The 27999-nt window shown below is 48.0% G+C and overlaps 1 protein-coding gene across 1 annotated transcript; it reads right to left on the reverse strand.

Moving 5' to 3' along the window:
• On the reverse strand, positions 1-27971 carry SLC6A14 (solute carrier family 6 member 14). Its single transcript, XM_037908882.2, has 14 exons — positions 27823-27971; positions 27232-27400; positions 20535-20666; positions 17403-17564; positions 16034-16172; positions 14537-14669; positions 12322-12462; positions 10696-10924; positions 9680-9805; positions 9006-9124; positions 7686-7785; positions 7074-7183; positions 5873-6040; positions 1-1979 (listed from the first exon to the last, which is right to left on the reverse strand). The coding sequence occupies exons 1-14, from the start codon at positions 27868-27870 to the stop codon at positions 1830-1832; spliced, it is 1926 nt and encodes a 641-aa protein (XP_037764810.1). The 5' UTR covers positions 27871-27971; the 3' UTR covers positions 1-1829.
• Positions 27972-27999: the final 28 nt, after the last annotated feature.

The raw sequence follows: 27999 nt of genomic DNA on the forward strand, positions 1-27999 counted from the left end.
TTGTAAAAACTCTACATTTTATTTGCTAAAAACAGTAACACGATAGTTAATTTATCATAAAAATGCCAGTTCAAAATGTAGGTCTGTGTATACAGCACAGCCGGCCCTCAGCTCTCCGGCCCCCCTCCAGCCCAGAATTAGTAAGATACCACTGGGCGGAACCGGTACTTGATCACCCTGCCATGTTGTTTCAAAAAAACCCACAATTAACATGCGGGAAAAATAAATCCCACCCAACTTTTTAAATAATGCAGAATAGAAATCCTCTATTCTACAGGCACAAGTTTCAATTGTTCATTTAATATGATTTCTGTGTGGGGCTAGGCTTTCCAGGCAATGTCTGCAGGGTCAGCACCCCTTAGCCAGACCACCCATTCCATATTTGGCAGCAAATGAATGAACAAATTCAATGCTCCGAAATCTCACGAGATTTGGTGTTTGTTCTTAAAGATACAGCTCCTGGAGTCATGTGATTATGTGCAAACCTCAGCTTTCATTTAAAAAGCAAAGTAAGTTTCTAGCCCCATCAATGCCAAGAAGAGCTGAAAATTTTGAACCCTAAAGCCACAAACACCAGAAGGCAAATAAAAGAACCCAACTCTCATGGTTTTTAAGCCAATCCCATGATTTTGGGGGTCCCCACTCACGATTTTGGAGTGGTTGAGGCTGGTGTCATTGCAAATGCTGAATGGCAATTATAACCTACACTCAGGGTGAAATTCTGCTCTCCTGTGCAGATCACCAGCACAAGGTCTGGGCAACACTTAAGTCCCACCTGTGCTCTATGTTGAAGGCTTAAGTAGCATGCAGGCCTGGTGCGGCGCCCCTGCCCAGGCAGAGCTTTGCCTTGAGTGTGGGCTCCAGAGAAGGGAAGGATTGGTAAAGCCGTGCGTGGTGCAGGAAAAACAGAAGGACCAAAAGCTGCAGGGTGAAAGTTTCTATTGCAGTGTCAGTGCTAAGGAAGCTGGGGTTGCGAGGACCAGACAAGTGAATGCTGACTGTATTTACACCATACCAAAAGGTGACCCCGGAGGAATTCCCATGGAAACAATGATAACTCTATGGGAACTTGCCTCGCCACATTCTATCCTCATCAGCAAGGCAGCCTGTCACCCCTCAATGTCGAGAGACACAAATGACACAGATGCACGTTTTTCTCAGCACCAATAGGGGGGAGGGATAGCTCAGTGGTTTGAGCATTGGCCTGCTAAACCCAGGGTTGTGAGTTCAATCCTTGAGGGGGCCATTTAGGGATCTGGGGCAAAAATTGGGGATTAGTCCTGCTTTGAGCAGGGGGTTGGACTAGATGACCTCCTGAGGTCCCTTCCAACCCTGATATTCTATGAAAAGCCCTGAGAAGCCTGAGCAAGGCCCAGACAGCAGCAATTATTCACTTCCCCTGGGCTGCTGAGCCAGAGAGCAGCAACCCATCCGCCCTTCTGCGTGCCGTCAGCCTGAGCTGTGCGCCAGCTCCGGAAAACAGAGCGCACGGGGAGGTGCCTTGGGATCCTGGCTTGCTGGTACGTGCCCAGCACAGAGCCCCGCGGCTCAAGCCCTGTGCAACACATCCTCCCATAGCAGCATCTGCAGGCCAGCTGCACTACAGACTGCTCCCGATCCCTACGCTCTGAGAGGCTGGAGTGTATTTTCCTGCCCTCCCAGCCCGTGGGCTTGGGCTTTCCTCTCTACTTCATGCCCTGCTCCTCCCTGTACGGGCAGAGCTAACAATAAATAGTATGGCTTTCAATATTTTGAATCACTATTTTCCAACATTAAACAAAAAGAAAATACATTTGTGTTAAAAAATAATGCAGCCCAGGGCAGGCGTCTCATTCCAGCTTGTGCACGAAGCCATCCACGGTGGGGATCTCCTGGTCTCTTTCCTTGTGGGGATCTACCATGTGGCTGTACCTTTCCCCTCGGTGACATTCCAGGAAGGGACCCCAGTTAGCAGCTGGCCGGCAGCAGCTCACAATACGCTGGGAAGCAAAAAATACAGTCCCCAAAGGGGATTTAATTTCTTTGTTGTTTCTGCTGATATTTCCTTGCATGCTTTTATTCTCTGCACCATGCTTTATTTGGTACTTTTTTGCTGAACAGTGGGGAGAACTCTAAACACTGACCTCCCCGCTTCCCCAAACCCCCACCTCAGGTACAAAATCAAAGCGATCCAAACATTTGGTTACAAATCACAAGTGCCCAGTAAGTTCAGCTGCATTTAAAGCTCGTTCTGCAAAAGTGCCTGGGCTGATGGACTTGTGCTAGTGTAATGCCGACAGACCCCGGTTGTCGGCGGTGGGAGGGGGGGGTCCTCTGGAGCTTAGTGCATGAGCCTCTACCGCAGGAGCTAAAAGCCAGCCGGCTGCTAGCTAAGGCTACAGAGAGAGAAAATGAGTCTGCTCTACGTGGTCTCGGTGCCACTACCGAACACCACAGCCAGGAGGTGCGTGGGTTACACTAGCAGAGGTCCCTCCCCTACACATCTTGTTTGCTCTCCGCTGCTTCCCTTGCAGCTGCCCCGTGCTCACTCCATGGTGAAAGGTGACAGCCGAAATAGGTGACCGTTTCCCCGTTCCTCCTCTTCCCTGTCTCCATCTTTTGTCCTGCAGCTCAATTCATCTGCATGCTGCAATCCAATTTGCTGAAATTAAATGAGCTGAAGAACAAAGGGATATAAACTGGCCATCGACAAGTTTAGGCCTGAAATTAGACGAAGGTTTCTACCATCAGAGGAGTGAAGTTCTGGAGCAGCCTTCCAAGGGAAGCAGTGGGGGCAAAAAACCTAACCAGCTTCAAGCCCGAGCTCCATAAATTTGTGGAGGGATGGTATGACGAGACTGCTCGCAATGGCATGTAGCCGACCTGCTACACGCAGGAAATCTCTCCAATGGCCGGTGATGGGACACTAGATGGGGAGGGCTCCGAGTTACTCCAGAGAATTCGTTCCCAGGTATCTTGCTGCTGGGTCTCATCCACATGCGCATGGTCTCACTGGTCGCCATATTTGAGATCGGGAAGGAATTTTCCCCCGGGTCAGATTGTCAGAGACCCTGGGGGCAGAGTTCCCTCTAATTTTTCCCCACTCATGTGCGGAATGAATTTTATGTGCACCAATATGGAGGCGATGTGTGACACATCACCTTCATATCCGTGTGCACAGAACAAAATTCACGGGGTGGGGGTGGGGCCACGGGGTTCGGAGTGTGGCGGGGGCTCAGGCCTGGGGCAGAGGGTTGGGGTGCGGCAGTGTGAGGGCTCCAGCTGGGGGTGCGGGCTCTGGGCTGGGGCCAGGGATGAGGGATTTGGGGTGCAGGAGGGTGCTCTGGGCCTACAGTGGGGAGACAGGATTCCCCCCCCCCCCGCAGCTCTCTCTCCCCGCAGCAGCACCTGGGTTGAGGGGGGAGAGGCGCCTCTTCCCGCAGAAGTAGTTCTGGGGTTGGGCTGCAGGATAGGCACCCCTTCCCCGGCACCAGCAGGTCCGGGCCGGGGGAGGGCTGCCCTGGCCGCACCTGGGACTGGGCCACCCCGGCTGCACCTGGGGTCGCTCTGGCCATGCCTGGGTCCGGGCCGGGCGCCCCGACCGCCGGTCTGGGCCGCAGCAGAGTTGGGGCTGGGGGAGGGGTGCCGCAGCAGGTTGGGGGCCGGGCTAGGTGGGGGCCAAGGGAGGGGTGCCCCTCGCCCAGCCGCGGCAGGTCCCCAGGAGGGTTCCCTGAGCACCTGTGTGGCACTAGGTAGGCTGCTCTGTGGCCCCGCAGCTTACAGGGAACTTAGCCGGGGCGGGGGTGAGGGTTCGCCTTCCTCTGCAGCCTGGGGCACAGGGTCTCTTGCAGGCTTAAACTCGTGTAAATGGTGGGTTCTCTGTCCCTTGACGTCTTTAAACCATGCTTTGAGGACGTCAGTTACTCAGCCCGAGGCTAGGGGGTCGATTACAGGAGTGGGTGGGTGAAGCTCTGTGGCCTGCAAGATGATCATGATGGTCCCTTCTGGCCGTAGAGTCTAGGAGCTGGCAAATATGCCCAGGCCTGGGCACACTGCCAGCCGGACCAGGCTATTATCCAGGCACTATCCGATATATGAGAGGTACATCGATGATATTTTCATCCTCTGCACAGATGACTTAAACTCCCTCATCAATTTTCACCACAACTTCAACCACCACCAGCCGTCCATTGAACTCTTTCCGGAGACTTCCACATTGGCATCAATTTCCTGAACACCGTGATCAGCTTCAACAATGGAACCCCTCAGACAAGTGTATACAAGACACCCACAGGTCACCACACCTACTTTCGCAGATCCAGTAACCACTCCAAACACACCAAGAGATCTGTTATCTACAGCCAGGCACTCAGATACCACAGAATATTCTTCCAGGAGAAAGTCTGGAATATACACCTTAAAACATTTAAAACTGCCTTCACCATACAAGGACACTCTACCAGAGAAGTGGATCACATTATGGAACAGGCCACCAAAATCCCCAGAAAGAAACTGTTTCAATACAGAAATAAGACCCCCCTCCAACCGCACACCCCTAGTTGTCCCCTACCATCTCACACTGGAACCCATATGGGGTAACATCAAACAATTACACCCCCACTCAATGGGGACCCTATTTGGAAAGAAATATTTCCTGAACCCCCTCTTTTGGCCATCAAACCACCCCCCAGCCTCTCCAAGCTCATCATCACAAGCACGCTCCTCACAGACCAGAACACACCAACTAGTTGGAGCTTGGTCCTGCTTTGAGCAGGGGGTTGGACTAGGTGACCTCCTGAGGTCCCTTCCAACCCTGATATTCTATGAAAGCAGCACCAGACCCTGCCAGAACAGTTGATGCAAAACCTGCAGACATAGCTCCACTGATCACCCCCACAACACACCTTTCAAGATCCATGGTCCTACACAAGCCTATCGCCACGTGTGGTGTACCTCATCCAGTGCATTAAATGCCCAATTACACCTGTGTGTGTGAAACCCGACAATCACTATGCTCTCGAATGAGCTCACACAGGAAAATGATAAAAGGCAAAAACACTCTGTCACCTGTGGGTGAGCACTTTTCCCAAAGCAATCACTCTACATCTGACCTCTTGGTCCTAGTCCTCCAGGGAAATCTGCACAACACCTTCAAAAGACGAGCCTGGGAGCTTAAATTAATCACTTTGCTAGACACTAAAAACCATGGTCTTAATAAAGACGCTGGATTTATGGCTTATTACAACAATCCATACCCACTACTCCCCTCTCCTTTTTGTCCTGTGACTACAGGGGTGTTAATGGGCCATTTTACCTTGAATGGTCCCTCAGAATATGTGCTAATTACTTATGCTAAACTATCGGTTTGACCCTGTATTTAGCTGTGACACTCTCAGAACCTTTCCCAGGCCTGAAGAGCTCTGTGTATTTTGAAAGCTTGTCTCTCTCACCAAGAGAAGTTGGTCACCCACTTTGTCTCTTCCTCAATCCGAACCCTCATTAACTACAGTGGGATGGGGCCCGAGTGAAGATGCGAGCCTGACTGTAGATTTGAAATTGCATAGTTCAGCACTGGGATAACAATGGAAACAGTAAATGAGACCATGAAGATCAGGACAGACTGCATGTCTTTACCACAGGGAAACACTGACCACTGCCAAATGACTATGAAATTCCAAGGGAATTACTGATTGCCTTCGTATGACAACCAATCGGGCCAAATTCATCTCTGCCAATGCCAGGGATTTGTTTTGCTCCAACAAGTTTATCTGATTAATGTGAGAAGTCAGGGTCTGATCCTGCCCCCAGTGAAGTCACTGTAAGTGTCCCCATTAACTTCCACCAGGGCAGCTGACCCTGTGGCCCTATTGCAGATGTTCTCTTAGGCCCTTACCTGCCACAGGTTTCCTTGAGCTTTCACTATTTTTACAATTGCAACAATGGGAATCCAGATGATGCAGAAGACAATCATACACCAGCCCACAGCAGTTCCCCATGCAGGGTATTCGACTGAGCCATACTTGGGAGGTGAAAATGCGACCAAAGACCAGCATAAAATCACCTGTTAAATAAAAAGAAGAGGGAGAAAACTTGACTAAAGCTCAGACTGATTTGTACTGATTACAGAACACACAATTTACCAGTTTATCTCCAAGTGAACCTCTGCTGCTTTGACAGCGATCTAAGGTGCTTTCTGTAGACAGTCTCTGGCTTGCAGTTCAGGGTTTTGTTTCCAAGTGTGGTCAGGCAATAAGCATCATCATGCATCACCCCCTACTGACCTATAAGTATCCATTGACATGCATGCACACGCTTTCCGTACTTTTTTATATCTAAACACCCGTGTTGCTCGGAAATCCGCATAGCTCGGCAGGCACATTTCTCACACATTCGGTTTGCATGCACAGCCATGCTCTGAGGATGTGCAAGGGATGGCTCACTATACCTCTATACGCTAGTCGAATGTTTACAGGATTGGGGCAAAGAATGCTGAGTTAAGTTCTGGAGAACATTCCTGCACAGGTAAGATATTTATATTAGGCATTTCCTCACGGGTATCCTAGAGAGATTAGAGATAATGTTGTTGCTAGAAAGGCATATGCAACAGTTGCAGGTGTGGGTTTTTGTTGTTGTTGTTTTTTACATAGTGCACATATTAAAGATGAGAAGCACACGAGAGCACAAAGTAGCAATGATCTGAAAGAACCTGAAGAGTAAGGGATGTGCCGAATCTGCATTCCTTAACTCTTGAGTTGCTAGGCACTGGCCCAGTGCAGAGAAGCAACCCCAGGCTGTTTTAAATTTCAGCCCCAATTGCAATGGCCCGGCACTGCCAGAGCACAAGGGCACCAGTCATGTGTCCTGTGCCCAGGGAGGGACGCTTGGCAGGGATGGCGTCTGAGTTGCCACAATGGCTCACCACCACCCACGTTTCTTCCACGTGTGGAGACTCCTCAGCTGGCCTGTTACGCTGGCTTTAAAACAGGCTCAAAGGGGCCAAAGATGCAGCCCCAAATCTCTACATGGAAACTGTTCAACATGGAATGAACATGTTCTTGGCCAAAAACTCAAAGTAGTTCAACCGTGGTACTTACACATAAGAGAACAGGGGTAATGAAGAACCAGCATGCTCTCCACCACAGCCAGAACCACCAGCTCTTCTTTCCAATCATCATTTCAATGTCTTGGATAAATCTGTTTCCTCCTATTGAAAGATGGGCAAAGAGTGCACTGTAAGATTGGGGTCTAGAACATGGGTTTTATGATGTACAGAAAGCAAGTATAAGGAGCTTTACAAAGCATGGATGCATTGCTCCTTATAATTATCAGTTCATGGAGGATAGGTCCAGAAATGGCTATTTGCCAGGATGGGCAGGGATGAAACCCCATGATCTGAGCGTCCCTAGCCTCTGACTGCCAGAAGCCGGGAGTGGACAACAGGGCATGGATCACTCAGCGATTGCCCTGTTCTGTTCATTCCCTTTGAAGCATCTGGCATTAGCCACTTCAGAAGACAGGATACTGGATGCACCTTTGATCTGACCCAGTATGGCCGTTCTTATGCTCTAATGATTTGGAACAGGAGATATTTTTAACCATTGAGATATTATGCAAATTTTTCTGTAGCATGTTTTGTTTTTATGACTGTGATACGACCAGGATTATTTGCATTGCCACAGCTTGATTTTCCAGTGTCAGTGGTTTACCATAAATCCAGCTAATGCCTATTATTTCCAGGACTGCTGCAAAAAGGATCCCCCATCCAGCACAGAAATGATCCACTAGGTTAACCCAGTAAATTCCTGCCTGCAAAACAAACAATAAAGAGCTAGCTTTTCACCCAGTGCTAGTAACCTTTTGCATGGCAATACGAGGAACTCATGCCAGCTGAATTCAACCTCAGTCTGGGTTTTTGTTTAAAACCCCCATTTCCCAGGGGTGCATCTCATTCATTGCACATTACTTCATTTCAATATTTATATTTAACACAGACAAGTGCATTTTATGGCATACTACTGATCACTATTGTAATAACAAAGCACATGTAAAAACACACATGAGGGAACAGCAGGGTTTGAACCTGAGACCCTGAGTGCCATAACATCAGCTTTTGAGGATTGAGCTAAAGGAGTAACACTAGCAATATGCTGAATATGCTGCTGAAGTTGACTTTTATCCTCTGTTATGCACCAGCCACTAGAGGGGGACAAAGACCCAGAAGTTCCTCATGTGGGCTACACACAAATATGAACACACCTATAAAATAGTATGATAGGAAATAAATGGAGGGGGAATTACTGAATATTATCCCATAACTCTTGCCACGGGTTCATTAGGGCTAACTTCTTTTGGGGCAGCAACTTTCTCATTGTAATTACATATGTAAAACTATCTTTTTGGATATGGCCCTTAAAAACCACTCTTGACATCTTAAAAAGCAATCGTCCCAAGGAAGTACATTCAGTGAACTGAAAAAATACAATCACTATATTTTAGGGGCTAACCTGACTAGCTGAAGAAGCTTTTTAGCTACTGATTTTCTGTGAGCTGAGTATACCAGTTCTAGAGAGCTGCCATCTTCGGTAATCAATTCTGAATGATAAAACTATCAATATCCACTTGCAGTTCATACACTGCTGCAGGCATGGTGGATAAATGTTCAGATTACAAAAATTAATCTCCTGAACTGAAGAAAAAAATTAAATCAACGGCTCAGACACTAAAAGAACAGCTCACAAATTATCAGCTGATAAAGGCTCCCATTTAAAAAATTATAGTCATTTCAGAGAACTGGATTCTGCAAATACTGCCATTAGGACTTCTTGTATGCATAAATTAAGCATGTCCATAGGTGTTTGCAGAACTGGGGGCATGGAGGTCACCTCTCTCAGAACAAACACACACAGGACTATGCTGCTAGCAGGGATTTTCTTGTCACACGGGGAAATGGTGTATTGTCTTGTACAAATCCTCCCACCAGCTGAATCATAATTAAACCCATTGCCAACAAAGAGTTAATGTTATACCTGAGTGACACAGAGGAGACCAAGAAAAAACAGAAGCATGCACAATCCCAGGGTTATAGGAACCCTCATCTTTTTCATCACCTTGGGGTACATATCTTGTATGGTGGTTGTCACTGTTTCTGCAGAGGAAGAAAGAATTTTACTTGTTGGACATGGGCAGCAAAATGAAGAAATGCAGCTAACTCTATCCGGGAAGCATTTTGTTATTTTAAGAGGAACAGTGTGAATACCTGATTTTTTCGTTCACTGGCTGTTCTGAAAATAAATAAATAGCTAAATAAATTAAAAATTGTCAACTTGAATCCACTTGAAATGAAAATTTTTCAACATGTTCAGCAAACTGAAAAGTTGGAAAAAATCATTCTGCATTGAACAAAACATTTTGTTCAACCTGAAATGTTCAAGCATTTTTTAAATTTCTTCAAAATAAAATTGAAGGAAATTTCTAAAAAACATGTCATTGAAAACTGAAAAATTAAAATGTTTCATCTGGAAAATGTCAAAGTGAAATATTTGATTTTTGGAAGGGTTTGTGTGGGGGGTGTCACTGAAACAATTCAATTAAATTAACACAAATTCTTTAAATGTTTTGGTTAATCCAAATCTGCGGGGTTTTTTGGGTGGAAAAATCAGCTGACAAATTTGACTCAGCTCTAATGTCACGTCTTACTCACCTATGGAAGCAAACTGAGAGTCAAGCCCCAACAGTAAAAGCATGAAGAAAAATAAAAAGGACCAAAGAGGGGCAACTGGTAACTTGGAGAGAGCCGATGGATAGGCAACAAATGCCAAATCAAACCCTGAAATAGGGGAGGAGAAGATACGTTATCATCGTGACCCGCTCAATGCAAAATTGACTCATTTCTCTTAAACTTAAATAATGGGAAATTATATCAGAATTTGTAATACAAAAAGTGAGGTGTTAAAGTCAATGGAATTTTTGCTATTGGCTATAACCAAAGCAGGATGTAGCCTGAAATTGTTGAACCAAACTTCGCCAAAGCTTTTAGCTGTGGCTGAATAGGATTGCGGAAATACGAACCCCATTTCATTACTTTCATTCAGATTTGAATAGGCTAATATTTCAGGCAGATCCTGAACGAGAAAGAATTCAAATAGCAAAATGGGAAGGTTTAGGTTCTTAAATAGATGAGAGGTGAAATTCCCCCTGGTGAGAAGGTCTGGTCTTCCCAAAGGCCTGTGTGCTACTTTAGAAACACTGAAGCCCTATTTTGAGCGTTAAACTGTGCAAAGGCCTTGTGTATGGGGTGAATTTCACCTATAATTTGGAAGTTTTACTAACGTGTTTGATGCAATAGGACAAATAGAATCAATATCAAGCCTGTATTTTCATTTTTTAAAATGTCCTCTTCTATTACCTTACGTATCAATCTGTGACTGCTCCTGCCCAGCAGCTGAGTTACACTTGATACATAGGGTGGGATTTTCAATAGCACCTTAGTGACTTAGGAGCAGAAGTTCCATCGACTTATGGTGGACAGCATGAAGTCAATTAGTGATGGAAAACCAGGACAAAATGTCCTCCTTCTTTCAAGCCTCTATACGCTGAAAGTGCTTGGCACCAATAAACTACGGTCAGAGCAGCTGAGATTAAACAGGTTTAGAAAACAACTCAAGAGTGTGACAGACAAGAAGTCTTTGTGATGAATACTGAGACTATCAAACAAACCTGAGTCTACAACTTCAGAGACGGGTCTGTCTGCCAGGAAAGCCATATGTCCCAAAACGGAGAATATCGCAAATCCCGCAAACACGCTGGTGATGCAGTTTACTAAACAAACAGCAATGGCATCGGAATAGCAGTTGTTATGGAACTTATTGTAAGAGGAGAGAGCGACCAGGCCCCCCCAGGCCACTGACAGGGAGAAGAATATCTGAGTAGCTGCATCTTTCCAAACCTAAACCAGAAATAATTTGAGGTAGGTTATTATATTATTTACCCCCAAATACTTGTTCTAACCCATTAGGAGTGTCCTGTAAGGGATGCTGCATTTTTTAAAAAAATGTTATGAGAATTTTAGTGAGAAGTGCCATATATCAATGAACCCGGGGAGTGAAGTTTCCTATCCAAAGGGCATGAAGGCTGGTCTTGTGCTTAAGGCACTGGACCAGAACCCAGGAGATCTTGATTCAATTCTCACCTCGGCCATTGACCTCCTGTGTGACCTTGGGCAAAGTCACCTAAATGTTCTGCATCTCAGTTTCTCAATAGGTAAGACCGGTGGGGATAGTACTTTCCTACTGCACAGGAGCGAGGAGAGATGAAATTCACTGAGGTGTCTGGGAGGCGCTGAGATATGAACGCCATAGAAATGCCAATGTAGAAATAAAACAGACAGCAGAGGCTGGCAACGGTGGAAGCTCCCACACACGTTGTCCCACCCATGCTCCTCAGACTGGGACCTGGGAGAATTGCCTCTATGACTGGGGAGGTAGTCCCTGGTTACACCAACGTTTCAGGTGATGTGCAGCAGACACCCATCCACTGAGAACCAAACCGCACCGGACACCAACCCGCAATAACATGGCAACAGCCGTCACTGTGACAGAGGTGAGATCTGAATGGACAGCCAAGTGTGAAAGGCTCTAAATGCTGTTCCCAGCCCCCGGCCAGCCTTTATTATAGCACGCTAGAAAGAACCACACCTGAGCTTTGGTCTTCAAATAGGAGCTGAGTTTGGAGAGACCCTCACAGAAGATCCATGCTAGGAGCAAGTCTCCTCCCTTGCTCCCCACCCCCTATTCTGCCCTGATCTAACTTCCAGTGGAAGGCATAGTTTTAGGTGACCAGTCTAAAATTGAAGCTCAAACACTCATGAAACCCGCAGATAAAATGCCCTGAAATTCATGCCAACCAAAGCAGGCGGCCCTAATACTCACTCTCATGGTGAGACCTTTATCACCAGGCCACAGGGTATGTCCATGTTTAGCGAGTAAAGTTACACACTCCAGAAAAACAGAGGATGGTAACACAGAAACCTCAGCTGTAGCTGTGATAGCAGGCAACCCTACCCAGACCCCTCTCTATTCAAATGATGCAGTGGACTTGCCCTTCTTCTGGATCAATGAGCTCTAGGTGGGGATAGAGGGTTTCACTGTAATTGTGGGTTTCTGGAAGGCATGATCCAATTTTAGATACTCCCTGGAAGGGAGGGATAAGAGGAGTCTGGCTGGTTAAGAAGGAAGCTATTGTATTCTGGAAACCAAGTCACATGCAAGCCTTTATAGGCTTTGAGATTGTGTAATTACCCGCAAGCAAATATTCTATGCATTCAGAACCACCCCTGAGCCTCACCTCTCCCTCCATCAGCTTTGTGATATTGGACTGTGTTCCAATGTAATACTCAATGCCATCCCGAGCCCCTTCCAAGGTGGCACCTCTGACAAGCAGGATAACGAGGACCACATAGGGAAAGACAGCTGTAAAATAAACCACCTGCCAAGAGAAACGGAGGGAGAGGCATTAGGCGTGGGGGGAAATGCTACGTAAAAATGACCTGGGCCTGAGCCAAACAAACCATTTACTGGATTCAGCTTGGGGCTGGGAAGGTTGGGATTCAAGTTTGGACGTGACCCTTCCCTCATTCTTCTCTACAAATTACCAGTCTGGATTTACAAACTGGGCACAACAGTGGCAAACAAACCTCGTCCAACCTGTCCCAGTGAGCACCTCAGGACCTGCCCAAGCCAGCTGGCTGGCAGCGGCGTATTTACTGAAAACGTTGAACAAAACCATGGGAGCAGATTCAGTTACTGAGCAAAGGGAGCTGTACGCTCTTTGGGGCAGGGACTATCTTTTTTCCGGCAGTTGTACAGCGCATGGCACAATGGGGTCACAGGCTGTAAACTGGGGCTCCTATGCGCTCCCACAGTACAAATAAACAACCAACAACAACTCTGGAGGTGGTGCTCATTGCAGGTTTCACTGTCGTTTACGTCTGTAATTGAGCCAGATTAGCTGGTTATGCCTTGCTCTAGCATTGCATCGTGCTGTCGGATTGCACCCCAACACACTGGCTGCACTTTCGCCAAGAGCCTCTTTCTAATGGCCCCAGGGACACTCCTGTTCTCCTGCTGGCAGAGAAGGGCCTATAGGCCAAAAGACCCCTAGGAATAGGGAGGAACTAGAGTCTGGAATGGAAGCTGCTGTGGCCTACAGAGACAGGAGAAGGGGACAGAAATTGTGTTGCGGAGAAGAGTTAGAGGCAGAGAAAAGTGATGGGGGAGCAAGGAGAAACATCATGGGAGGAAAGGAAAGAAAATCGAGTTAGCTAGGTGCAGGAAGACAGAGATCCACGGGGGCAGACGGAGACAGATATGGGGGCAAGGAACCGGAGGAGCCAGGGAGACGAAGAAACATATGGGAGCAAAGAGAAGAATGAGAGCAGAAGCGGGAGTTAAGAAACCGGGCGAGGGGGCCAGGCCTCACGTAGGAAAATGAGTTAACAGTCGCCCCCTGCCTGAAAGCGGGAGAGGAGCCCTCTGTAGCTGCAGCAGATCCGCCGACGATCCTGGCCTGGGGAGAGGGGGATTTTCAGGCTGGTCAGGGAGCCTGGCTGGATGGGAGGACTTGGGGTTATGAAGGAAAGATCTGTGTGCACTGCTCAGAGGCATGCCTGCAGCATGCCCCACGCTAGCTTTCAGCGAGCCTGCTCGAATAATACCGGCAGAGACGCTGTGGCAGGCCGGGCTAGCCGCTTGAGTGCATACCCACGGCCACGGGGGGGCTTGTACAGCCCAGGCTGCTGCGGCTTCTCTGTTATGTTACAGGAGCGAGCTAGCTCAAAGCCAGCATCTGCAGGTACTGCAGTCACACCTCTAACTACAGTGTAGACATCGCCTGAGGACTAACGAGGCCAATCCAGCAGGCTTTTCCCCTCCGGCTGGAGCACTGCTGTGCGGTGACGTGTCTCTGTCCAGAAGAGCTGCAGGGCCTGGACTCAGAGCCCGAGTCACAAGAGACTGGGGGCTTTCCCAGGACTTCAGTGGGCCTCACGCCTAGCCCCTGACTACAGCTTGGGGGGTTCCCACTGACAGAGACAGGACTTTATAGTGCAGCAGCAAGCGGCGTGTGCATAACTATCCACAGGATCGGGCCCATGCTTTCAGGCTAAACATCATGCATGTGCATACTGTGTGTGTGTGTGTGTGTGTGTGTGCGCGCGCGCGCGCAGTGTGTGTGTTCGCGTGCGCATGCTTCACAAGAGACCAGGCTATAACAGGAACTCAACCGATGTCTCTCACATGATCATAAAAAGCCCCAATAGCATCATTCCTGGTGGAATAAGGGACCACTGAGCTTAGGTCAGGGTGGCAGAATCGGGCCCCATGTGCTTTATATGTGTCATGTAAAATATGAGCAAACAGCAGCAGCAAAGTCAGAAATTGCCTGTGTTCTGGGCTAGAGAATCAGGGCCTAACCCCACCAGGTGCTGAGCTGCCATTGAAGTTGGGATCATCTCCTGGCAGGATCAGTCCCAGAAATCTAGCATGGGTTCCTCCTGACTTACCTTTCCTGAAGATTTTATCCCTTTAAATAATGCAGCTCCGACTATCACCCAGGACAGGAGCAGGCAGAGGGCCAAGTACCAGACAATTTCACCCGTCTCATCCAGCCCGCTGGAGCGGCGAAGGGCCACTTTACTGAAAGCACAGAACATCGTGATCAGCATCGCGTCACTTGCAACGGGGCGTGGCAGCTGCTAGCATGAAGAGTCCCACTGATTATCCAGAGCCACTCTGGAGAGGGGATGCTCATGTCTGTCTAGCTGGTGATGTCACCCCCATGCGTCAACTTCCATTGGTGCACAGCCTGTCAGCCCCACTCCGCCCCCGCCTCCTAGCAGGGCTCTTAAATGTATCCTTTTAAACATCTGCTGATTTCAAGCAAGTACTTAAATTCCATTGACTTCCTGGGTAGCAGGCCAGGCTGGGAGTGATGGGAAAGCTGGTTTCTTTGCAGGCTTCAAAGAGAAACCAGTGCTTTCCTTTCAACCCTGCCTCGGATTGACGCTCAGTAGGTGTATAGACACGACTGTGCTGTTTTTAAAACGATAACTTTACTGCACAGAGCCAGCTCGAGCTATGAACTAAAAGGATGAGCCCAGCACTGGCTGACAGGAGTTGGAGGAAAACACCTCTCCAATGAACTGACTAGTCTTTCCACCCATTGCCAGCTCAAATACCATCATAAAAGTGGAAGTAGGTAGATTCCAATTTAGGGCCAGATTTTCTTCATTGGAGTTACTGTCCTTAGCTGGTATAAATAACTGTAAAGAAAGTGAAGGTGTAAGTGGCCAGTGGGGTAGTGCTAGGAGAAAAACACTTTTGTGTTGTGGGCTTTTAGTACAGCTCCAGGTGCCTGGTTGACAGACACCATAGAAAAACCTGAAATAGTGAAGGCAAGAGTGGTTCTGAAAGATCTGTATTGTAACAGCAACAAACCATGCTAAGGTGAGCACTAGTTCACTAGTGATACTCTTCCAGGGTGTCTGGAGCCATACAGCTTCTGCCCCCACCCCCACACCAGGCATGAACTGAAGGCATGCTAGTGCATACTCCGGCAAGGCTTATTACTCTATTAATCATCAGACAGCAGTGAATCATACACCTAAGTGTGTGGTATGCAGGTGAAACACCTGCACATTATGAACACTAACCTGCCTTGGAAAGTGTTCTGTAATGACAGGTATATGAAAGGATGAATATTTTCAACATCGTAAAGAACATGCCTTATGTTTGGGAGTTTAAGGGGAGAAAACTTCCTTAATTTTATTATTTATTTCTTAGTTATAAATTTGTTCTTATGCTTCTCTGTGACTTGTGTTACATTTGTCACCCTGATTCAGCATTTCATGTTTTCCTGGACAGAACGGCTCACTTCAGTTTGCGGTCCCATGAGCTTGGCCCAAAGCAGTTTCTGGAAAGTGGTGTGAGTTCCACAGAGGGCTCCTCCAAACCCCATCCAGTCCATACTGATTTTAGCAATATGAAGGTGGTATACTTACTTCCAGTACTGCTCACTGGGAGGCTGCACGTCTTTATACGTGGCGGTGCCATTGAGACAGGTTAGATTGTTGCTGGAGACAAACGAGTAGTTTGTGTGAATGACTGTCCCGTCTGCTAAGGTCGTATTGCAATCACGCACTAAAAGAGAAAGGGTTGTTAATGTTCAGTGGTGAAATTAGAAACAGACTTTGATTACAGTGAGTGCCTTTTTCGTGCTGTTATCACTACAGTTTGTATTCTTGTGCTAACTACAAACAGGCCCCCGCCACCACTTTCAGATGTGGATTTGGCTCCATACCCAAACACTCCCAGGTCTGATGTGTTCAGCTCTGGGAACCTGGCTGGCCTAATGTAAAGATAGGAAATGTTTGCAAAAATCAGATCTAGGTACAGTTAGGATTTCAAACTCTTTGATAATCTAAGGGCCAGATCCAGTATTTCAGTTCACACTCATCTATAGCAATCCCATATCATACTGATGGGGACAGACTGGCATTATTCCTAATTCTCTTTAAAATGTACTGCAAATCTCTTGGCTACAATTTAAGCCAAACAAGAGTTGATCAAAGCATTAAAGATCACTATCAGCATGAGGATTTATTTGACATGAAACCCTGGTGAAATTTTAGTGCAGTACTTTGGGGCAATTTGTCTGACTTTTATACCAATCCAGCACACTTTTAATATGGGGTGAAACATTTTTATTGGTCTTTTAAATGAGTATCTCCTTGAAATTTATAAATGTAAAATTGTTAAATAACACGTCAGAACTGCAGTCTATGATAAACTATTAAACTTAACTGTGGGGTGGGAAATCACAATGTTAAAATATAATTACAGTTTTTAAATCATGCATGCACACAGCCAATCAATAGCCTGGAAATATTATCTAAAGACATGATGAAACATGAAGCCAATGCCCATCCAACACATGGTGTTAACAAAGCCACACATATAGGATAAAGGATTTTGGAAGAACCTCAGGTGAATGCACTAGGTAGGCATTTCTTTTGCATTAGGAAGGCCATTTCTTTGTCATGAAGCACTAATGAAATTGCAGTGTGGTATTTTTGGTGATTTTATACTAGTCTAGAAATCTGTTATTCTAGGGAAGAAGGGAAGATGGGCAGAAAGGCAGAGAGGAAGATTCATTCTAGTTCCCAACAGATCATATGGTCAAATGCTACAGGCAGATAGAAAGATGATCAGTCCAGGTGTCAACAGGTTGTCAAGGTAAAGTAGACAGCAGCATCATGGCCAACTAACTATCCCACTACTGCCCTTTTTAATGTATTTTGTTTATTACTGGGAAACAGAAGCAATGGAATTATTCCTAGTAATAGTGTGGATTATTTAAAAGTACCGTACCTACAGGTGTTTTGCTGCAATTTTCATCTGCCCACGCAAAGCAGTCTGACCACGGCAATACACTTTGGAAGGAGGCAAACAAATAGTAGAGGGCATATGCAATGATAACATTGTAATAGACCGTCACCAAGGCGGTGATGACCACCATTGTGATTCCCACTCCTAGAAAAGAGAGAGTGAAAGTTTCATCATCCAACCCAAACAGAGGATAAAGAAAATGTGAATCATCAACTTCAGTGAACTCCACATTTCTCTACTCTTCCTCCACATTGCCTAGAAATTATTTTACTATCCACTGGATTGCATAATATTGCTGGGTATATACACCAGGCAAAGACAATTCCCTGTGAATAAACCCTGGGCATATCTCAATTCCCTGCACATGTACAATGAACATGGTTCATTTCAAAGCACTCTTCATTCACTGCCAGGTTTTGAGAGGAGTTCCACACATGCACAGAGAGGAAGCAGTGAAGCCTGGTGTGACATCAGAAAGTGACGTGCAAACACAAGGTAGAGCGAGTGCACTGCAGAGCAAAGTTCACGATGGATCTTATACCATGTGGTGTAGGCAGAGCTCTCTTGAGGAGATCCCATGACGGAGTGTCCTTCTTGACCTTCAAACTCAAAGTGGTAGAACTTTGTAATGTTTAAAAACCCAGATACCTATTTGTATTGTCCCTGTTGCATCCTGCTCTATTGGAATCAGGCTAGAGAAGAGACAGAATTAGAGGACATAAATATATACATGTTCCATTTCAATGTTGAAAAAAGCTGCCTGTCTACCCGGAAGGAGGGTGCACCTTGGGATTTACAAGTTGTTGCAATAAACAAAAAAAACCTCAGCCTTGCTGCAGAGCTGGCGGGGGGACACACTACGTTTTAATAGCTGTAGGGAATGTAGTCACCCAATCCCGATGCTACATACCTCCTTGAAAATGTAGGGGAGGAAGGGTCAGTGCAGTGCAGCAGCAGGAAGAAAGTAACTCAGCCCGCAGTTAGGGGTCTAGTACAGGAGCGGGTGGGTGAGGTTCTGTGGCCTGCGAGGTGCAGGAGGTCAGACCAGAAAATCACAAGGATCCCTTCTGGCCTTAAAGTCTACGAGCCTGTAATGTTAGCGTGTGGAGTGGCCAAATGGAGGACGAAGATGCTATGGTGAAGAGGGCAGAGTAAGAACAGAACAGAATACAACATCCGCGCCAAGGCAGTCCAGGCCAAAGAGAGGAGACCAGATTTCACTGGTTCAGATACCAAGGGGAGTCCAGTGCTGAAGAGAAAAGTCGGACATGGCTGATTTCTATAGGCACAGTATGGCTAAAGTCTGCAAAGACGTGCCACTTCTGTGTGTAAATAAACTAACAACTTAACCTTCCTGATCTTTCTTAGCAGTAAGACTAAGATCATTAAGGCTAATCTATTAGGTTATTTACATCATTTTAAAGATAAATATAAACTTGATAAAGTAAGGGAGAGTCTTCTGCATTCCACACTGAGTTAGGGGGAAAATGCACTGTGCTAGTCCAAGAGTACACATGAGTGTTAAAGAACCAGGACAGCCCAGTTAGGGAGGGGAGGAGATCAGATCCCAGACTACCAGGAAAGAAGGAAACAGTGGCAATAGACTGTGAGCGGGGGGAAAGGGGGATGTACTACATGATTCTCTGTAGCCAGTACAAGGAGCAATGAATCATGTGCTAAAGGGAACCATGTCCAGCTCTTTGCAGCTGAAGAAAGGACTGGTGAAGAAGACAGAAAGGAGGGAAAAGGGAGGGTGCATCGCTAAAAGAAACGTGTTAAATATAGGGGTGGAAAATATCTGTGCTAGTTAAATGAAAAAGCACAACATCAGTGGGAAGAATTACCTTCATTCCTTTTATCCTGGACAGTAACAAACTTAGAGATGGGCTGAAGCCACAAAATTAGGGACTGGATCCAGATTTTGAATATCCCAAATGAGGGTTTGAATCCAGGGTTTGGGCCAGCCATGTAGGAAAATCAGAGCCATTTGTGAATTCTGGGTGAGGTTTTAGATTTTCTGTATCCCTGAAGTTCAATGGATTTTGGTCTGGGTGTCTCGAAAAAAAATGAATGGAAACTTATACAAAACTGGGGCTGATTGCATCATTTGTAGAGATCTCATTGCGATTGCTAGTTGCATCAGTGAATGAAAGACAGCATAAACTAGTGGTCTGCAAGGACATTGCAGCTTTCTCTTTGTCAAAAGGAACTTTGTGAGTTTGAGGTCAACCTACCAAACCTTTTCCAATGATCTTGGGGAGTATCTATGACATACGCGCTTACACACACACAGCCCTGGCTATCTCCATAGACCCAACTGCCTTTGGGTTGGATCCATCCTTCTTTTCATTTAGTGCAGATTTTGGAAGCTTGTGTGCAGTGCCTTGTTGTTTCTGGTGAGTTTTGAGGCAGAAATTGGTAAGGAACAGTAAATGCCTGGATATAATCCCTTTTTGTTGTCTACTAATATACAGGATCAGTAAAGGCAAATAAAGCTCTTAATACGATTAAAAATGTAATTTCCTTTCCTATCTTAATGCAGCTGGGTGGTGAGGAGGGCATGCAAGCCCAATGATGCCCTCGTTCATATCCATCCTGGTTGGAGAAGAATGGATGCAAATACGGGCAGAATTTGCCCCGTGATCCTGATTCCCATAGGTGCGGGATGTCTCTGATTGCAGCAGGCTCAGTGCCCCACAGACCACACTGCTGGAATAGAGGCCCAGGTGCATAGGTGCATAAAATGGTTCTTTACATGTGCAGGAGCCAATATGAGCAGCTAAATGCAGGATTTGCATGTCCCATGCAGACCCCTATTTAGCATATAGAGTGAGAAGACATAGCCAGTAAATGAAAAACAATAAACTTACATTGGCGCTCTGGAAAATTGCTGCTTCTGATGTATCACATATAGTGCCATGAATTCAATTTCCTCTCCTACAGTACATACAAGCCCTCTTAGTTTGGCCATCCATGAAATGGCATGACACACCGTGTACAGTAGAGTCTAATTTATGACACTAGCCAGAAGCATTATGGGGAAATTATTAATCCACTTTTGACTATTAGCAGCAACAAAAGAAGATCTATACATAAGAAACTAATGTCACTGACCTTGTAAAATTGGTAATATTCTCCACACAGAAACCGGCCCCAAACTGGCAAACTGCCCCAAGGAACATTCCAAAAAAAATAAAGGTAAACCAGCTAACGCCAGCATAGCTGTGTAGGGTATTAGAAAGGCACCTGGGGAAAATAGAAAAACCTATTATACCTGCACAATTCTACTCCTTTTTGTATAGCCATATACGCAAATATACCAAAGTGGTTTTTATTTTGTAGAGAATATACAGATTGCTTTTTTTTAAAGGACGGTGTTCCATAAAATCAAATAGTATTTGCAGAGGAAAGGGATAATTACTCATTGGAGGTCTGATCCAGGTTCCATTAAAGATAACTTTAGTAACATAAGCACAGCTGTTTTGTAAAATAAAATTCTCATGTATTTCTTTCTTTCTTTCACAATGATAGATTCTTACCAACAACAGGATGCACTATTGTCTATCCAGAGATGTTTGCTTGTGTCACATAGATCCCAGATATACCTTCAGGCATGACTATGAATTGTGCCTATGGCCACAACTGAAAATATGTTTCACAGGAAAACATCAGTAGGTCAGAAAGATGCTGAAGTGGCTCTATCTCTGAATAACTTATTTAAAAGTCTAAGATTCAAGGCACAGTACGAAAGCCCTACCTCAGGGCTGAAATGGTGGGCCCTTAATATTTTGAATAAAAGGGAATAAATGTACTTGCATAACATATATATGAAAGTTTTAAAATTATCTGTTTCCCCCACCTGCTTTTTACTTTCAGTAATTGCTTACAGGAACACTGGAACATAGTTCAGCCCAAGATTTAGATTTTATAATTTAAAAATAAACATTTTACAAAACCAAATATTAATAAAAATTTATTTTAATCTTAATCATTTAAGCAAAATAAAACGTGCACCACATTGCACTCACAAATCAGGTACTTAGACTTCCACATTACGTCAGTTGTACCTGCAAATCAATGTAGGCACAAAACTTCATCCACAGGTATTTGCACCATGGGTTTGCACACACACATAGAAAGGTTGAATTATCAAAAAACTGACCTCATCTCTTTTTTATTTCTATAGGTGCCAAGCAAATGTATAGTGCTATATAAATACTGGTGATTAGAGTCTGCTGCCTGTACTTACTTGGCTGGGGCTGCTCAGCATGAATCAGATACTACCCATGTGAGTAGAAATAGCTGAGTCTGGCCCATAGTATATAAACAACAGGAATTCAGAACAAATCTTTACCACTCATTTTAGACCCTGCACAATACCACCAGCTGCTTCTCCTCTTCACCGATGCTGCAGAATGTATCGTTCTAGACTGCCACAGGCACAAAGCGCTGAGCCAGCCTGCTAGGCTCTGGAACTTAGAACGGACAAATTTTTATGGCACAACTTTCCTTTTGTGAAAAGAAGGATGAAAAAAACCCTGTCCAACACATACTGCTGCCAGGAAGCCAGAGACGATATTTGGCTGCATATACTCTTGATTTTGTTTGCATTCTACGGTAGCTTATGTTTTTTAATTTACAACAGAAATGAACTGTTTCTTCTTTGTACGTAGTGGTGATTTGCAACTCCCTGTTAGAATGGCTAGAACATAGAAATGTTAGTAATTTGTTTCATATGGTTGGCTGACTCCTTTCTGATACAGAGCCTCAGCTGGTCACTTGCATGAATGCTTTCCTAAATTCCACATTAAACTGGGGTCAGGGACATAGGTGCTGGAAATAGGGGTGTTGGGGGTACTGCCGCATCCCCTGGCTTGAAGTGCGTTCCATCATATACAGGGTTTAAAGTTTGGTTCAATGGCTCTCAGCACCCGCACTGTACAAATTGTTCCAGCACCCCTCATTACTGAGATCTATTGTACTATGAGAAGGACCAGCATTTCATATTTGCTGTACTGCATAAGTGTGAGAGAGAATCAGCACCCAGGAAGTGATCTGATATTCATGCACGTGCAGCTGTTCATCTATTTTTTCTCCTCACCCACAGAGAGGTTTAAGATAAACTAGGGACCCAGTTTGGCAAGATATTTAAGCACATGCTTAACCTTAAGCATGTAACCCCACTGAATTCAAGCAAACTACTCATGTTTAAAGTTAAGCAAATGCATACATGCCTTGCTGAAGGCACCTTGCCTTACAGGCAGAAGGATACAAAAAATAGTCCCAATGAAATATTTTTAAATTCTAAAATATTCCTCAAATAACTGTTTTGTTCCATATACAAAAATACATGATGGTGCAGTGTGATAAACTGATTTTATTAGCATTCATTTTGGATTAGAATTCTCCTTCATCACTCATGAGTAATGCAACCAGGCCAAACACATGCCAATAAAAGATGTATGCCAAGAATGCCACTGTGTATTCCATACATCTCTCTCTCAAATGTATGTATGTAAAATTACATACTCGGGCCGTGTTGCACTTACACAACAACACCCATTGACCTTAAATGGGAGTTGGACTTGGCCCTAAGGCCTTTAGGGCTTTTCCCACCTGAAATAGAATCTCTGACCTCCATAAATCACAGGACAGGCCAAAGTTTGTCTATCCTGCCTCTGCATTCAGCCAAGTGATTCACCAGAGATTTGTCAGGTAAAGCCAGCCACATGGTTCTGTGAAGGAGCTGCCAAGGCACTCATGGAGTGTAACCTTCTGGTGAACAGATTAGAGACCTTTATTTTTAGTCTTTGTTTGGGGTAAACTATTTTTAATCCAAGTAAAAAAGGGGATGTCACTTTAAAATAGGCCCTTTTAAATAAATAGGCATTGAGCATCATTTAGCGTGGGACAGTTTCTAATTGGAGTGCAGCATTGTGAAGTCTAGATAAGTGGAACCTTCAACATTTACACCAGAAACAGCCATTAACAACAAACAGAACAGGCTCTAAGTCAGGGGTTCTCAAACTTCACTGCACCGTGACCCCCTTCTGAGAACAAAAATTATTACATGACCCCAGGAGGGGGGAACGAAACCCCCACTCACTGCCCTGGGTCGGGGGGTGGGGAGAGGAGTCAAAGCCAAAGCCCAGGGGCTTCAGCCTCAGGCAAGGGGCCTGTAACCTGAGCCCTGCCACCTGGGCCTGAAACTCTTGGGCTTTGGTCCTGAGCATTGGGGTTCAGGCTTCAGCCCTGGGCTCCAGCAAGACTAAGCCAGCCCTGGCAATCCCATTAAAACAGGGTCCCGACCCACTTTGGGGTCCTGACCCACAGTCTGAGAGACCCACAGTTTGAGAATCATTGCTCTAAGTAGTTGTTTCTACAAGCACAAAAAGTTGTGTCATTTATTTCAGGTCACATCACAATTACTTTTCTCTGTGTACTTCAGTCTAATGATTTCAGCTTTAAAGCCTGTCCTGCAACTCTTACTCACATGAGTAACCCTTTCTCAAATGACTAGTCCCTTTGCACTGACAATAGTGAAGCAAGGGTGTCTCAAAGCCCCAAAGCGCTTAGGTAGATGTAGAAGCAGTGATGAGCTGCCAAAATCTTAACAACAGGTTCCCTCCTTACCCCACGAGGGGCTCGTTGCCCACCCCCGCACCCCAGGGCCTTCTGCCCCATCCAACCCCCCCCCCCGCGTTCCTTGATGCCCCCCCAGGACCCCTGACCCATCCACCCCCCCTCCCCTGTCCCCTGACTGCCCCCAGAACCGGGCAGGAGGGTCTCGTGGGCCACCGTAGTGGGTGCCCACCCCACCCCTAAGAGCCAGAGGGACCTGCCGGGGGGCGAGGTGGGGAGTCCCGGCAATGCTTACCTGGGGCAGCTCCCAGGAAGCATCCGGCAGGTCCCTCTGGCTCCTAGGGGCGGGGGCCTGTAACTGGGGGGGGAGCGGCCGCTCCCCCACTGATCACATCAAAAGTGGTGCCTTAGGCGCCGACTCCCTGGGTGCTCCGGGGCTGGAGCACCCACGGGGAAAATTGGTGGGTGCAAAGCCCCCACCGTCAGCTCCCCGCCCTGCGCCCAGCCCCAGCTCACCTCCGCTCCGCCTCCTCCCCTGAACCCACCGCCCCGCTCTGCTTCTCTGCACCCCCGCCCCCCGGCTTCCCGGGAATCAGCCGTTCGCGCGGGAAGCCGGGGAGGGCTGAGAAGCAGGCCGCGGCTTCCTGCTCAGGCCGAGGGTGGCGGAGGTGAGCTGGGGCGGGGAGCGGTTCCCCTGCGAGTGCCCCCTCTGCCCCCCCGCCCGGGTTACCTGCTGCGGGGCGGGTGGCCCTCCTCGTGCCCCCCCCGCCCCAGCTCACCTCCGCTCTGCCTCCCTGGGCCTGGGCGCGAAGCCACCGCCTTCTTCTCAGCAGCCCGGCTTCCCGCGTGAACGGCTGATTCGCGGGAAGCAGGGGCGCAGGGCGGAGAAGCAGAGCCGGGCGGCGCGTACAGGGTAGGAGGCGGAGTGGAGGTGAGCTGGGGCCGGGGGTGGGGCGGGGAGCTGCCGGTGGGTGCTCTGCACCCACTAGATTTTCCCCTTGGGGGCTCCAGGGCTGGAGCACCCGTGGAGTCAGCGCCTGAGGCGCCACTTTGGGCTGGTTCAATTTAGGAGCCCTGTTAGAACCGGTTCTCCCCCACGGAACAACCGGCTCTAAAAGGGCTTCTAAATTTAACAACCGGCTCCAGCTCCCCGCTGTGTAGAAGCACATGAGCATTCAAACTAACTTGAATCTTTACACACGTGGCCCCACCGCTCAGGGCCAAAGCCCAAGAGTTTCAGGCCCAGGTGGCAGGGCTCAGGTTACAGGCCCCCTTACACACGTGCTTAAGTACTTTGCTGGATTGAGGCCTCAGGAATTACCAAATGCTGAAAATGTTGCTGTCTGGTTGGTTACCCATCCCTGGCAGTAGATTAGGTCCCCAGAGCACTGGAATGGGAGACCTGGATTCTGGTTTGGGTTCTGCCACCGGCTCATTGAATAAGTCTGAACAAGTTACAGCCTCTCTACCTCGTTTTCCCATCTGTCTGATTCCCATCTTATTCTCCTGGCTTGGAGAGCCTCAGATGGACGTTGCTAATTAAGTGCTAACTAGGTTTAAAATTTTATTAAAGCTAATGTTAAAATTATATAATACACAGGTTGAGAAAAGTGTCTGTCTATCTGGGCATAGTGCAGGGGTGGGCAAACTACAGCCCTCCAGGAGTTTTAATCTGGCTCTCGAGTTCCCACTGGGGAGTGGGGTCCGGGGCTTGCCCCACTCTGTGTGGCTCCCAGAAGCAGCGGGATGTTCTCCCTCTGGCTCCTACGTGTAGAGGCAGCCACGGGGCTCCGCATGCTGCCCCAGCCCCAAGTGCTGGCCCCGCAGCTCCCATTGGCTGAGAACTGCAGCCAGTAGGAGCTGCAGAGGAAGCGCCTCCGGTCAGGGCAGCGCGCAGAGCTGCCTGGCTGCACCTCTGCTTAGGAGCTGTAGCGGAGACATGCCACTGCTTGAGGTAAGGGCCACACGGAGCCTGCACCCCTGACCCCCTCCCGTGCCCCAACCCCCTGCCCCAGCCCTGATTCTCCTTTCTGCCCTCTGAACCCCTTGGCCCCAGCCCAGAGCAGCCTCCTGCACCCCTCATTCCCAGCCCCACCCCAGAGCCCACACCCCCAGCTAGAGCCCTCACCCATCCCTGAACCCCAACCCCCTGCCCCAACCTGGAGCCCCTTCCTGCACCCTGAACTCCTCATTTCTGGCCCCACCCCAGAGTCCTCAGCCCCCCACCCCCCGCACTCCAACCCCCAATTTCATGAGCATTCATGGCCTGCCATACAATTCCCATACCCAGATGTGGCCCTCGGGTGAAAAAGTTTGCCCGCTCCGGTACAGTGCTTAGTTTATCCACAAATACAAAGTTTGTTTAAAAACTTGTAAGAATCACATACTGCATGATCTGCAATAACCCAAATTTAGATAAACTATCGTTAAATTTAGATATTAGAATCCAAATACTCAGGTACATCACTCATGAAAAGTTATACAGAGAGTTGGTTGTAGACAGCAAATATAGAAATGAGTGTAGATGGTCCCTCAGTCATTGAGCATTTAGGATGGGTTGTCCCTTAGTAGATATAATCCATCTGAGAAGTATTTCGAAAGGTTTCAGAGTAGCAGCCGTGTTAGTCTGTATTCGCAAAAAGAACAGGAGGACTTGTGGCACCTTAGAGACTAACCAATTTATTTGAGCATAAGCTTTCCTGAGCTACAGGATGCATCCGATGAAGTGAGCTGTAGCTCAGGAAAGCTCATGCTCAAATAAATTGGTTCGTCTCTAAGGTGCCACAAGTCCTCCTTTTCTTTTTAGAAGTATTTCAGTTACTTTCCTGATAGGGAAGGAGTTTGGAACAGATACTTCACATTTCCAATCCACTCCTAACACCCTGACCCACTGCTAACGCGAGATGGGCCCACCCCACCTTCCCCGGGGCTCGGGTTTTGGTTTAGCCGATTCTAAAGGCTGGTGCCAGCTGTAACATTCATTCAAACGGGAATCCCAACTTCTCCAAAAGCTGGGGGATGTTTGGCTCGGAGACTCGGGGCTGAGACTGCTGTCTAACACACAGCCTCGGACCCGAGCTGAAGCCCGGGGCCTGGGGACAGCCGAGGGCTGCGGGAGAATGAAAAGGTAATTCCATGAATTCCGCGTCCGTGCCCGGGGGGAACCAGAGAGGACGCTGCTGCCTTCACTGGGGTGTGCAGCGCCCTGCCTAGACGGGGCAACACTTACCCCCTCCGTTCTGGTAAGTCAGGTAGGGGAACCGCCACACGTTCCCCAGCCCCACGGCGTAGCCCACCATGGAGAGCAGATAGTCCGTTTTGCTCGACCAGTTCCCGCGCTCCGAGTTCTCGTCGCTCGGCGCCGCGGCGGCATCTTGCCCCTTCGACAGCGTGAAGTCCTGCGGGGGAGAGGGGCGCCGCGCCCGGGGGAGTCTCATCAGCCGCGCCCAGGGCCCCCGCCGGGCGCCGGAGAATCTGACCCGGAACGGGGCGCCCGGGGGGAGATGGAGCCCGGCCCCGGGCAGCAGCCGGCGTTTCGGGGGGACACCCGGCTCTCCGGAGCCGCTGGCCGGCTCGGGGCTCCTGCCTAGAGGTCCCGGCCCCCGGCTGCGCCTGCCCAGGGGCCCCGAGCGCCCCCCCCCCGCGCCCCCTGCACCTGCCCAGGGCCCCGAGCGCCCCCCCCCCGCGCCCCCCCGCACCTGCCCGGGAGCCCCGAGCCCCGCCGCGCTGCGCCTGCCCGGGAGCCCCGAGCGCCCCCCCCCCCGCCGCGCCTGCGCCTGCCCGGGAGCCCCGAGCCCCGCCGCGCCTGCCCGGCCCCCACCTTCTTTGTCCCGCAGCAGAGGCAGGCGGGCGGCGTCAGTCTCCCCATGAGCCCGGCTCCCTGCGCTCCCCTGCCCGAGTGAGCGGCCGCCGCGGGCCCGGGCCCTTTATCCGCCCCCCGCCCCCGTGGGGCTGCCCGGCAGTGACGAGCGCGGCGGGACCCGGGCGGGGCCGCGGC

This window comes from Chelonia mydas, chromosome 9, assembly GCF_015237465.2.
Source record: "Chelonia mydas isolate rCheMyd1 chromosome 9, rCheMyd1.pri.v2, whole genome shotgun sequence".
In the NCBI taxonomy this organism is placed as follows: Eukaryota; Metazoa; Chordata; order Testudines; family Cheloniidae; genus Chelonia; species Chelonia mydas.